This window comes from Rhinatrema bivittatum, chromosome 2, assembly GCF_901001135.1.
Source record: "Rhinatrema bivittatum chromosome 2, aRhiBiv1.1, whole genome shotgun sequence".
NCBI classification, from domain to species: domain Eukaryota; kingdom Metazoa; phylum Chordata; class Amphibia; order Gymnophiona; family Rhinatrematidae; genus Rhinatrema; species Rhinatrema bivittatum.
In genome coordinates, this window is record NC_042616.1 from 714,696,655 (window position 1) to 714,710,606 (window position 13,952).

Sequence of the window (13,952 nt, forward strand, 5' to 3'; positions counted from 1 at the left end):
TTAAAATTAGATAAGATGGTTCAGATGGTATTTTTTTCTAGCTAACCCACCAAGTAATTTAAAGCATGTTTCTTGGGACAGCCAGAAGCAATGCCAAATATTCAAATGTTATAATGAAGATACTAAAGAGATGGAGAGGACGATTTGAAAAAGGAATTTACCTGGATAACTAAGGATAAACCCTGGTAATTGCTGGGGCTGAATATTTCTTTCCTTTCAGCAGCTAAAACTAGCTGCCAAGTTTCACAGAGTGGCAAGATTTCACCATGAGAAAAAAAGGAGCATTCCTGGGGGGGGGGGGAGTTAGGTTTATTTTACATTTGCTTTTCAACAAAAAGCCTTAAACTTCTCAGCCATAATTTATATTGCATGAGCTATAATTTATGGGTTGGGTTTTTTTTTGTTTGTTTTTTTTATTTGTTTCCTCCCCCAAACCTAGGGTGAAAAATCATTTTAAATATAAATTTATAAAATATATGTATTTATTTTATAATTCATTTGATTTTCACATCCTCATACATGTTTTCCTGCCTAGATCCTGTCTGCAGTTTAAGCAGGTGTAAAATCCGTGAGGTACTTTTGAACTTGCAGACCTTGCAGAAGCAAATTTTCAAACAAACTACCCATGTGGTTTCCTTTTATAAATTAGTCTAATGGGCAAGTGGAAAGAGTTGCTAAGTGGAGCACTTACTCTTTGTAATGCACACATATACGTACATTCGGCTGAATTTTAAAATGGCCACACACGCAAATATCGTCACTTAGGCATTTGGCTGGTCCCTGTGTGCGCTGCACGCATTTTCAAAAGGGCTCGGCCACGCACATAAGTGACGATATGCACATAATTGCCGGGCCTTGAAAAGGGGGTGGGCCAGGGGTGTGGTCTAGCCATTAGCCGCTGCCACGGGGATGCGTGCGCCGACAGTCGGCCAGCGTGCACAAACTACTTCTGCTCCAGGGGAGCAGTAAGTAGTAAAATAAAAAAATAATTAAAAAAAAAAAAAAGTAAGTTTCTGGGATGGGTTTAAGGGGTAGGGAGGGGGGTTTAGGCCGCTCGTAATCTACTAAAACGCTCCCAGCGCGCAATGCCCGCACATGCATGTGCAGTCCATGGATTTTATAATATGCACGCGTCCATGTGCGCACCCTGGGAACCACATGGATGCATGTGCGTGCGCCAGGAACCGCATGCACATGGACATATGTGTGCACCTTTTAAAATCTACCCCATTATAATTATATATAAAAGCTGTTCAAAATTTAATATTATAATACATAAGATCAAATGCTATAGTAATAATGATCACAAGGTTAATAGGTAATAAGTAACTAAAGAAATAAGAAAGTGTATGCAGAGAGTATATAATATTTACGGTTTAGTTCTATATCTGCACATTTCCCTTGGATCTGTCTCAGGATCTAGCGTGTGACAGGTAGTCGTCTTTGGGAATTTAGTGCCGGGGTAAGATATTTGGTTAAACTCAAACTGCCATCTATACCGAATTATTGGTCTCTTAGCCTTGGCTTATATATGATTGTGATTCCTATGTTCTAACCAAGAGGGCCTCTTCCCCACCTCTCACCCATAAATCAGCCATACTGTTCAGAACTGCCATGTTGCCTTTTCCAATCATTCCAATCATAGGATGTACACTTTGATTCCAGATGTTTAATATCTGGTAACTCTCGCAGGACTAGAATTACACATTACATTTATGCAGACGATATTCAACTAATTCTACCTATAGAGAAGGCACATTAGAGAAAACACTAAACCTGGCTAACATGTACCTAGACATTATAAGACAACTACTAAACCAAATGGAACTTGTGATTAATATTGATAAAACAGAATTTCTACACTTAGAACGGAAAAATACCGAAATCAGCCAAACGCCAATAACCCTCAATAACAACCAGACAATTGAACTAGCTGAAAAAGTACAAAACCTTGGAATAATAATGTACCCTGAAATCAATCTAAAACAGCACATATCACTGAAAGTAAAGGAAGGCTATGCTAAACTCATGGTACTCAGAAAACTAAAACCACTACTAACACTAACTAATTTCTGAACGGTTCTACAGGTACTACTTTTCTCCAGCACAGACTACTGTAATGCCCTTCTACTAGGGCTCCCAAACACAACATTAAGACCACTTCAAATACTTCAAAACACAGCAGCTAGAATACTAACCGGAAAAAGGAGGAGGAACCATATAACTGAAACCCTGGCGGAACTACATTGGTTACCTATCGAACACAGAATTAAATACAAAACCCTATGTACCATACATAAATTAATACATGATGAGAAATTGGATTGGCTAAATACAGCATTAAGAGGACATGTCCCACACAGAAACCTTCGATCTGCAAATAAAGCACTCTTAACCATTCCTTCAGTAAAAACGGCAAGACTAACCCAAGTGAGAGAAAGGGCCTTATCACTAGCAGGCCCCATACCTTGGAACACAATGCCTCTAGAGATCAGATTGCAAAGAGATTTCAAAACATTTAAGAAAAGTTTAAAAACATGGCTTTTCAAACAAGCATTTTATAAAGAGAAGGGAGAATAGAAAATATTTAGAAACAGGCAGAAGAACGCCAGCACACAGTACTTAGGAGTGTACAGTAGAGTGGTCCACGAACTCTACATCACTATAAACATAATTGTAACACTTTGAATAGTGAATTTTACCCGTGAACGGTACCTTACTGGTACAATTGGTCATGACCTACTCCACTAAACAATTGATTGTCTTTAATGATATATTGTAACCGAACCTTTAGCGGCACCTGTTAGAATATACTAATGTACACCCTCACCTACATTAATTTATGTGCCTACATGTAAACCGTTGCGATGGTATATGACTTAGCGACGGTATAGAAAAGATTTTAAATAAATAAATAAACTCAACAGTTTTAATTTCACTACTTCTCTTTCCTGCATATACGCCTTGTCCTATTTCTTATCCCAAGTACACGTAAACTCAGTAATACAATATTCCTTAGGACTCTGCAAGACCAACGATAAACATTTAACGAAGTGGTGCAACTCTCCATAAAAACTTGAGGTCCTAATCAGACCCTAAAACCATATATCGAGAGTCTTCACATTTGTTCTCCATTACATTAATACAATTAGCTTGAAAGTTTCATATACTTGGATTTGTTAATTCTTAGAAATATATATGTCAAATTGCTTATCACATTTTGCTTTACATAGGCAATCATATTTCTGTATTTCTGTCTAATCTGCCCATCCACACCAACTATTCAGCCCAACTACACACCAACTACCATGCATTCAGAGATCTCCTGTATTTATTCCATGCTTTCTTGACTTCAGATGTTGTCCTCATCTCTATCACCTCCATGTGGAGACTGTTCCATGCATTTACCATCCTCTCTGTAAAGAAATATTTCTTTAGATTACTCCTGAGTCCACTCCCTTTTATCCATGACCCTTATTCTAGAGCCCCCTTTCCTTTGAAAGAGGCTTGCCTCTTGTCCATAGAAAACTTGGAGGTATTTAAATGTCTCAATATCTCACCTATTCCACCTTTCCTCTGGGGTGTACATGTTTAGATATGTAAGTCTTTTCAAATAGGCTTTAGAATTAAGACCATGAATTATTATAGCAGCCATCCTCTGGACCGATTCCAACCAGTTTATGTACTTTTGAAGATGCCGTCTCCAGAACTGTACACATTATTCCAAATGAGGTCTCACCGTGGTCCTGTACAGGAGCAATATTGTCACCTTTTTCTGCTGACCATTCCTTTCCCTATGCTACCAAACATCTTTCTGGTTTTTTTTTTGCCATTGCCTAATCCACCGGTTTGGCCACCTTAAGATCATCAGATACGATCACACTCAGATCCTGCTGTTTCACGCTTAGAATTTCACTCCTCTACTGTACCTTTTCCTTGGGTTTTTGCAATCTAAATGCATAACTGCATTTTTAGCATTAAATCTTAACTGCCAGACCCAATATCATTCTTCAAGCTTTGCTTGATCCCTCCTCAGGTTTTCCATACCTGCTGTCAATTCTGTTCTAGATTTTGATACCATCATTAAAAGGTCACACCTTTCCTGATAATCCTTCCACAGTGTTGCCCACGAAAATGATGAAAAGAACTGCTTCAGGGGCCGATCCCTGCAGCACATCACTAATAATGCCCCACTCCTTGGAGTGAACCATTTACCACTACCCTTTTTTGACTCCCATTCTATCAGATTCTAATCTAGTCAGTCACTTTTGGTGCCCTTGGTATAGAACCTAATTTATTTCTAAATAGATCATGTGGAATTGTGTATCAAAGCCTTTACTGAAATCCAAGTACACTACATCTAGTAATCTCCTATAATCCAACTTTCTGGTCACCCAATCAAAGAAATTGATCAGATTTATCTGACAAGACCTCTCTCTGGTAAAAAAAAAAAAAAAATGCTGCCTTGGATGCTGGATTGGATTCCAGAAACTGTATTGTCCTCTGTTTTAGCAGCAGTTCCATTAATTTGCTTACCACAAAGGTCAAACTAACAGGCCTGAAGTTCCCAGCCTCCTCCTTACTTCCATTTTGTGAATAGGAACCACATCCACCTGTCTCCAGTACTCCAGCACTTCTCCTGACTCTAAAGAAGCATTGAAAAGATCAGCCAGTGGAGCTGCCAGAACTTCTCTATGTTCCTTTACTATCCCATTTGGCTCCATCATTTTATCTACTTTGGGATAGATATTAAAACCTAGCTGAAAAGGCTTATCTGGCTAATTTACAAGGGATATTCCACAGCATGGCTATGCTGCTGCCCATTCCCTTAAAAGTCAGGTTGAATTGAGCAGGTCTAATTTATCCGGTTAACTGAACTGGATAAGTAAGAATATAGCTGCACTTATTCGGCTAAGTTAACCGGATAAGTAGCTCCTCTCTAATCTATCCACATCCTGCCTACCTTATATCTGGCTAACTACTTATCTGACTAAGTGATGATCGCTGATCACAGCTGGTTATTCAGCCACCACCAGTTAATTGTATAAGTCGTTACTTAGCTGGTTAAGTAGTGCTGAATATCGGCCTCCCCAAGTTTAGTTAGCCCATCATGAACACACTTTTCTGAAAATTGATTGAGGTTTACCTCACTTTCAGTCTTATTTGTGTTCGTTTTATATAGTCCTGCTCCTGGCCCTTTCAAAGTGAACATCAAACAGAAATATTTGTTAAGCAATTTCAATTTTCCCTCATCAGTCTATATATATTACTGACCTTCATCTCTGAGGCTCACAATGTTATTTTTTTCTTCAATTTGCATCTTTGCATTCTTGACTATTTTCCTAGCTTCTCTTATCTTTCCAAATATTGTCACCTATTTTCCTCTTTTTATGATCTCTTGTAGATTTTGAATGCTAATCTTTTCTTCTATACCTTTTCAGCTATTTCTTTAGAAAACCATAGCAATCTTTTTCCTTTTTCATTTATTAACTTATAGTGGTTCTTAGAATATCTCCTTTTAGTTTTTCCAGCTGCTTTTCTAATTCCCTAGATTTTCCCATCCAGCTAATGATTCCTAGAAACAGAGAAACATGATGGCAGAAAAAAACCATATGGCCCATGCAGTCTGCCCATCCATCCAATTAATTTAGCATTATAATTCTCAGCACTTTCTTAGAGATCACATGTATTTATCCCATGCTTTCTTCAATTCAGATACTGTTTTTGTCTCCACCATTTCCACTGGAAGGTTGTTTCATTCATTCACCACCCTCTTTGTAAAGAAATATTTCCAAAGATCACTCCTGAGTCTACCCCTTTTTAACTTCACCTCATAACCCCTTGTTCTAGAGCCTCCTTTCCATTGAAAAAGGCTCACCTCCAGTGCATGGAAATCTTTGGGATATTTGAATGTTTCTATCATATCTTCCCTATTTCACCATTCCTCTAGGGTATGTATACTTGTTTAAATCTTTAAGTCTATGCTCATATGCTTTAGAATGAAGACCACACTGACTGTTTTATTAGCCACCTTCTGGACTGGCTCCAGCCTGTTTATATCCTCTTGAAGGTGCGGTCTCCAGAATTGTACACAGTATTCCAAGTGAGGTCTCATCAGGAACCTATTCAAGGTCAATATCACCTCCTCTTTTCTGCTAACCATTCCTCTCCCTATGCAGCCCATCTTCTTTATGGATTTTACTTTATTTATTTATTTATTTATTTATTTTTGGTTTTTATATACCGATCTTCCTACATTAGATGCAAATCAAACCGGTTTACATAGAACAAGAAGAAACTTGCTAAAAGGCATTACATAAAACAATGAACAATTATGCAACATTAAATAACATTGTCAAGAGAGTCAACTAATTATACAAAATTGAATTAAATGGTAATCAAAGTGAACATTTGATGTCCTTGTGTTGAACTTAGATAGGTTGAGAGTAACTGTTTATCCACCTTAAGATCATCAGTTACAATTACCCCCTTCCTTTGTGCTTAGAAAAATTTTTACCTGCAATATTATACTTTTCTTTTTTTTTTTTTGCATTCTAAATGCATTACTCCTCATTTTACAGCATTAAATCTTAGCTGCCAGACCTTAAACCATTCCTCGAGCTTCATTAGATCCCTCCTCATGTTTTCCACTCCTTACGGGTTGTCCCCCCTGTTACAGATTTTGTTCTCATCTGCAAAAAGACAAACCTTTCCCAACAACCTTACTATTATGATGCTCACAAAAATGTTGACAAGAACCGGTCCAAGGATCAATCCCTGAGGTACACTGCTAATAACAACACCTTCCTCGGAGAAAACTCCTTTTACCACTACTCTTTGTCGCCGCCTCCTCAGCCAGTTTCTAATCCAGTCAGTCATTTTAGGATCCATTCAGAGGGCACACAATTTGTCTTCTGCGTGGAACCATGTGAAAGGCCTTGCTGAAATCCAAGTACACTACATTTAGTGCTCTCCCTTCATCTAACTCACCCAATCAAAGAAATTGATCAGATTCATCTGACAAGGTTTACCTCTGGTAAAACCATGTTGCCTCAGATCTTGTAATCCATTGGATTCCAAAAATTGCACTGTCCTGTATTTTAGCAGTGATTCCATTAGTTTGTTCACCACAGAGGTCAAACTAACCAGCCTGTAGTTCCCAGCCGCCTCCTTCCGTCCACTTTTATGAATAGGAACCACATCCTTACTTTTCCAGTCTTCTGAAACAACTCCAGACTCTGAAGAAGCATTGAAAAGGTCAGCCAGCAGAGCTGCCAGGACATCCCCTTAGTAACATCTGATGTATCCCATTCGGCCCCATTGCCTTATCTACTTTGTTTAGTTATCTCCTCACAAACACACTGTTCTGAAAATTGATTGAGGTTTAGCTCACTCTTCTGATCTTATTTGTGTTTGTTTTATGTAGTCCTGCTCAGGCCCTTCCACAGTAAACACCGAACAGAAATATTTGTTATGCAGTTTTGCTTTTTCCTCATCAGCCTCTACATATTCCTCCCCTTCACCTCTGAGTCTCACAAAGCCACTTTTGCACTTCCTTTTATCACTAACATTTTATTTATTTATTTATTTATTTATTTTTATATACAGCGGCACGTTCGGAACATCACCTCGGTTTACATGTAACAGTAATGCAGCAACAGGCTTTACAAGTAACACATAAGGGAAATAATCTAGCAACAGGCATAATATCTTAAAAAAGAAAAAAAGCTTTGTTCCCCCGTTTTACCATATTTGCTATTTTTTCTTCTATTTGAATTTTTGCATTCCTGACGACTTTCCCAGCTTCTATTAATTTTTTACAAATATTGTCGCATTTCTTCTTCTTTCTGCGACCTCTTGTAGTTTGACCGCTAACCTTTTCACCCTTACCTTTTCAGCTACTTTTTTTGAAAACCATAATGGGCTCTTTTTCCTCTTTCCTTTATTTACATTCCTAACAAAAAGATTAGTTGCCCTTATGATAACTCCTTGAGGTGCTCCCCCATTTTATCAAAGTTAGTTTTGCAGAAGTCTGTTACTCTTGCCTTTCAATGGACCTTCATCTCCTGTGCTCTAATACTGAACCACACCTTTTAGTGATAACTGGATCCTAGATGATTGTCTGTTATGACATCAGAAAAACTGTCCCCAATCCACTCTAGTAATCCAGTTTGGCAGAATGACCTGATCATTTATTTGTTAACTTAAGTTTGCATAACCTTGAAACTTAGAGGCTTTTTCTTGTGTTCTGCCACCACAGTCAGAAAACACTTTGGCAACACTGCTGCACAGTTTGACATCCGTGTCTACTGTGGCAATCATGCAATAGTTTTATTAATTTGGCTGTCGGTGATTTTTTTATTTTTTAGGTGGTTCTGTAGCTGCTAAGAAGTTCTTCTATGATTTCAGGTGGCAATGTATTTTATTTTATCAACTTTATTCATTCTTTTGTCTTCAGAATATTTTATGCTTATGATTCATTTCATCTTAATTACCTGTTTTTGTTTTGTCTTATATTGTATTTTATTGCTCTTTTTGTCTGGCATATTTTCGCCTTGAATTTTATTTGGAAAGGCAGATGATAAAGTGGTCTTGTTCTGCACATCTAATATATTCAACCTTCTTAGTATGATGCAAATAAAGTAATTATCACTGAAAAATATGATGGGGATGAAAAGTCCATTGTTCTGCTCTTTAAAGGGGCAGTTTTCAAATTGTGCATTTTGGGTCAAAGTCTGCAGGTACTTTTTTGCCCACAGACTTTGCCCCGATTTTTGAAAGTGATAATACATACCTTTGCTTTGAAAATTGTCTTGGGTTCAAAATACCTGCAGACATTTGCACTTACTTTTTCTGCATGTATTTTTCAAATAGCAAATAATGTGTATAGATTTGAAAAAGCAATCTATTGGCATTAGCTATACTGAGAGAGGGCAATTTTCAGACAGTTAATTTACACCCACTAATTACTATTTGCATATGTAAATGATTTAAGTTGGCCTACTGCATTCTTACATTTAAAACTTTGTATAGTAAAGTCTGCTATTGCTAACACTAAAGTAACAGCACAGACACAATTAATCAGACCCTCTCATTTTTATTTCTGCTATGCAAAAAGCAAGCAAACATTGTTTTATATTACCCAGAGGATTTAAAGATGCACAATAAAACTATAACCCCCTCCAGCTGCATTAGCCAGAAAAAGAGGGGAATCACGATAAAACTCCACTTCCCCACAATACTCTGTTCAAATGGGTTTTTATAAAATGGGGGGAGGGGAGGGAGAAATACATTTGTAAGAGCCCACATAAGAAAATTGGTAAAAATGTGCAGTATTTACATCTATTTTCAAAGCAAACTCACACATATATGCGTAACCACTCATACACAATTATACCTACTAAAATGTACAGAGTTATTTTTTGGAAATTCGTGCACATACTTTTGAAAATCCTAAAAATATTCACCTAATCCAAACCCCTCCCCAACTCTATCCCTGGGACTGCCTCCACTCAGTCTGGGTTGACTTGCGTGTCTACAGGATATATCAGGGCCAGCGTAACATCTTTTTAGTTGGAGGGGGCCAAGCCAACCAAGATATACCTCTTCCCTCTATTCACCTTCCCTTGAACTATCTTACTCTCTCCCCACCTTCCCCTCCCTCCGACCAATCTCTCGCTTCATCTCCTGATCCCTATCTCCACCCCCACCCCCACCGCCCTACCCCCTCTCTTTCTCTTGCCTCTGTCCTCTTTCTCTCACTCCTCCCATGCTGAGCAGTGGTGCTTCAGGCCACATTGTTCTCCTCTGCAGCCTGGTCCAACTGCCTCTTTGAACTGTGGCTATTCTAGTCAGGATGAATGAGGGCGATATTGGAAGCTGAATGATACCCTTTTAGCAGATGAGTCTTTTTGCACTCAGTTACAGAGGGACATTCTGGATTTTATAGCCTTTAATGTCTTAGATGGTATAAATCTCTCCCTCCTTTGGGACAGTTTAAAAGCAGTCCTTAGGGGTAGGTTGATCTCCAGAGCTGCTTTTGTTAAAAAGCAAAAATTGGAGAAGAAAAGACCTTTAATATCTGAGCTTTCCTGGTTAGAATCAAGACATAAGCAGACTCTATCTGAGGAGGTATATAGACAAATACTGCAAACAAAGGAATAAGATACAAGCTCTGGAGATTGATCAGATAATTTTTCAGATGCAAAAGGCCCAGAAGAAACGTTTTGAGTGGGGGAATAAAGCCAACTGCATAATAGCTCACCAGTTAAAGACGAGGGTGTCCCAGCAATCAGTTGCCAAGATTAAATCTGACACGGGGGGAGATGCTTACTTTGCCTCAAGAGATTCACCAAGATTTACCCTTTTTTATGGTAATTTATATAAGGCTGACCCTTCTATTGCTGAGGATCAGATAGATAATTACTTATGGGAGATAGATCTCTCCTTATTATTAAAGGATAAAAGCCGATTTTTTGACACAGAAACCTCAGCTTGTGAGACCCTGAAGGTGATAAAGGATCTTAAGGTGAGCAAAGCCTCTGGCCTTGATGGCTTCACAGCCCTATTTTACAAAAAAATCTCCTCAGCCCTATTTTATTGAAATGGTATAATTCGCTATGATTAGGTACCAAGTTATTCCCGGGTTCAAATATTCTGGAATAACAATCATTGCTAAACCCGGGAGAAATCCAACTGTGTGCAGATCTTACCACCTGATTTCGCCGCTCAATGTTGATCTCAAAATCTTGGCAAACCGACTGAACAGGATAATGGCCCGAGTAGTACACCCTAATCAATCAGGCTTTATTCCAGATCATATGGCAGCTGACATTGTGCACAAGATTTTAGATCTCATTTGGTGGGCGAAGCAGAAACCCTGATGGTGTTACTTTTGGTGGATGCCGATAAGGACTTTTACTTGGTACACTGACCTTTCTTATTTAAAGTTCTAGAGAAAATTAACTTTGAGTCACTTTTCTTAAATTGGCTACAGCAGTTATTTCTGGACCCGAAGGCTGCGTGAAAGTCACAGCTCTTATTCGGCGTTTTTCCTGATTCAACATGAGACGAGGCAGGGATGCCCTTTATCTCCTTTGCTGTTCACCTTGTTTTTAGAACCGTAAGCAATCTCTATCCATCAGTCGAGGGTAATTTCAGAGGTTTGGGTTGGGGATCGAGAGTTTAAATTGTCACTCTTTGCTGACAATGTCCTTTTCACACTTACTAACCCGATTGGTTCTTTGGAAGGGGTGATTACAGCAGTGGGGGTTTCAAAGGGGTCTTAGGTTTCAAATTAAATATTGAAAAATCCAAAATTTTGAATATTTCAGTAGCAAAGGAACAGCTCCCATGCTTGAAAAAAGTTTTCTTTTAGATGGGCTGATAAGAACATTAAGTACCTGGGTGTACAAATTAGCAACTTTCTTGAGGAATTACTTGAGTTGAATTTCTCACCACTCCTCTCATCCATTTTTCAGGATTTAAATACCTGGGCCGGGTATACCTTGTCATGGCTTGGGAGAATTGCCTCCATCAAGATGAACGTACTTCCTCATTTGGGCTATCTCTTTCAATCTCTCCCCATTCATATACCCACAACTATGTTAAAGAGATGGCAAAGACAAATTTTTACTTTTATTTGGAAATGAAAGCCCCCTCACTCTAATGTATGGTAAAGTTTTGTCATAAACAACAGTAAGGGTTGGGAGTACCCAATATTTTCTTGTATTTTGTGGCTCTGCAGCTCTGGGCCATTTTAGACTGGCATGAGACAAAGGAGGGGAAACAATGGTTATGGTTAGAGAGGGCTATGGGGGGTGGCATTCCTTCAGAGGTTCTAGTCTGGCAGTCTCGTTCTATGTGACCACCATTGCAATGCCTGCCCCTAACCACCTGCACTACCTTGAGGATATGGAGGCAATGGAAGCTCAAGCTAGTGGGACCTAGTAGTTATTTTTTTAACTCTAACATTAATTATAATATACACTTTCCTGTGAGACAGTCTCTAGCTTCTTTTATGCAGTGGGTGTCTAAGGGCTGACTCGATTTAATTCCTTTTGGGGGAATCAGGGATTTGTAACTTTCCAAGAGCTCCAAGATAAATTTGACATAGGGTCTAGAGAGACTTTTCGGTATCTACAGATCAAACATTTTTTTGTCTCGAAAAAGATGGGGAGAGACTTGGCATTAGGAAAAACCCAATTTGAGCATTGGAGCAACCAGAGTGACTCTTTGAAAAGTGTTTGGGTAATTGCCAGGTTCTTGTGGCCTGGTTTGGCCTCTGTTGGAAACAGGATGCTGGGCTTGATGGACCCTTGGTCTGACCCAGCATGGCAATTTCTTATGTTCTTATATCGTCCTTATGCTGCCAAATAACCGCTGCCTGCCTGATTTGGCCCTGGATATCCCTCAGCAATTCTATAGGAAGGGCCTGGATTTGATTGGGCCATGGCCCGTGTAACCCATCCCCATTCCATTGCCTATGGGATATATCTGCATAAGTTTACCGGCATATTGTGATGTCAATTTTATGAAAAGCCGTTATCATGAGTAGAGCATTTTTACCTGTAGAAATGCCTTTGAATATTACCCTAGGGGCATGCACCTTTCTAACTATGTTTATTTTCTTAGCTTTTTAAATTTAGAAACTTCATTGGAATGCCTACCATAGGCTTTCCATATTCATTATTTGCAGCTGTAATTAGATACATACAAGGCTTTAAGAAGTCAAAGCATAGCAGCTAGTTCCTCTGTGACTGATAAAAGGTGCTTTTTGTGGATGTAATTGATTAATTTTTATGCAAAAATAATTACATTTTCTTTTCAAGACAACAAAAGTACTTATGTTTACAGTTAGTGTTTTATTTCTTTGGCAGATCATCAATGGAGTGGTTCTTCTGATTTTGCTGAGTGCCCTCTCTGATTCTGACCAGTATCACTTACCAAGCACTGAATTGGGCAGTGACTTTGACTTTATGGACGATGCCAGTAAGTGGAGAAGCACAATTTCTGTCCCTGTCAGGTTTTTTTTTCTAATTTCAATTATATTGTACTATATTTATTGAATCAAATTTCTGAGGATTTTGTCCAAGAATAAATAACAGATCATGCAGTGGGTGTAATCTGTCTTAAACCTGATTGGGGAAATCCATGTGGCTTTTATGTACACCCTGTTTGCTCTAATGTGTACTACAGTGTATCTGGTCCTTAGGTTGCAACGTCCACATTCTAGACTAAACATATTGATAAAAATAGATCACCAACCCCTAGAGTTATCAAAATGCTATAAAATATAGAGAAAATAGTGCCCATGATTAAAAAAAAAAAAAAAAAAAAAAAGGGGGTGGGGGCATGTTTAGGAAAATTATCCTGCTTCCAGATCGCATAGGCAATCTGTTTATACTACTGTAAAGGGAGTGGGGGGGGGGGTTACTTTTAACTCTGTGTGGGGTTGGGGGAAGGGAGGTGGTTTTACATATACAGAGGTACGAACAGCAAAGTTGGTATCACTGAAGATTTTCTGTCGTTTGAATCGATGAAAGGTACAAGAGGAGTTGATTTATACACTGCACTCTCTGCATAGTTTCAGACAAGCTAGGTAGAGTCGCATCAAGTCAGGTAGAGACTGCATTGTATAAATCAGCTCCTCCTGTACTTTTCATCAATTCAAAGAGCAGAAAATCTTCAGTGATGTCAACTTTGGGGTTCATGCCTCTGACTGTGCATGTAAACTTCTCTCCCCGCCCCCCCCCCCCCCAAACCAACTCCACATCGAGTTAAAAGGACCTCCTCTTACCATGGTATAAATAGAACGTGACATATTGATTTCTATGCAGAGGTGCTCTCTCTCTCATAAAAACACACAGAAAATTTCTAGTCTGCATACATCCAATAGTTCAAAGGGGATTACAGTGAAACAGACAAATTCTTAAACACATAATTATACATAC

General features: G+C 38.7%; 1 protein-coding gene across 5 annotated transcripts in view; it reads left to right on the forward strand.

The window, feature by feature from the left end:
* Positions 1 to 13,952, forward strand: part of LAPTM4B (lysosomal protein transmembrane 4 beta) — a 164,259-nt gene that overhangs the window by 45,886 nt on the left and 104,421 nt on the right. For all 5 annotated transcript variants that reach the window (XM_029591766.1, XM_029591767.1, XM_029591764.1 and 2 more), the window contains exon 2: positions 12,879 to 12,990. In XM_029591766.1, coding sequence (XP_029447626.1) covers positions 12,879 to 12,990 — 112 coding nt within the window. The remainder of the gene's footprint in view (positions 1 to 12,878; positions 12,991 to 13,952) is intronic.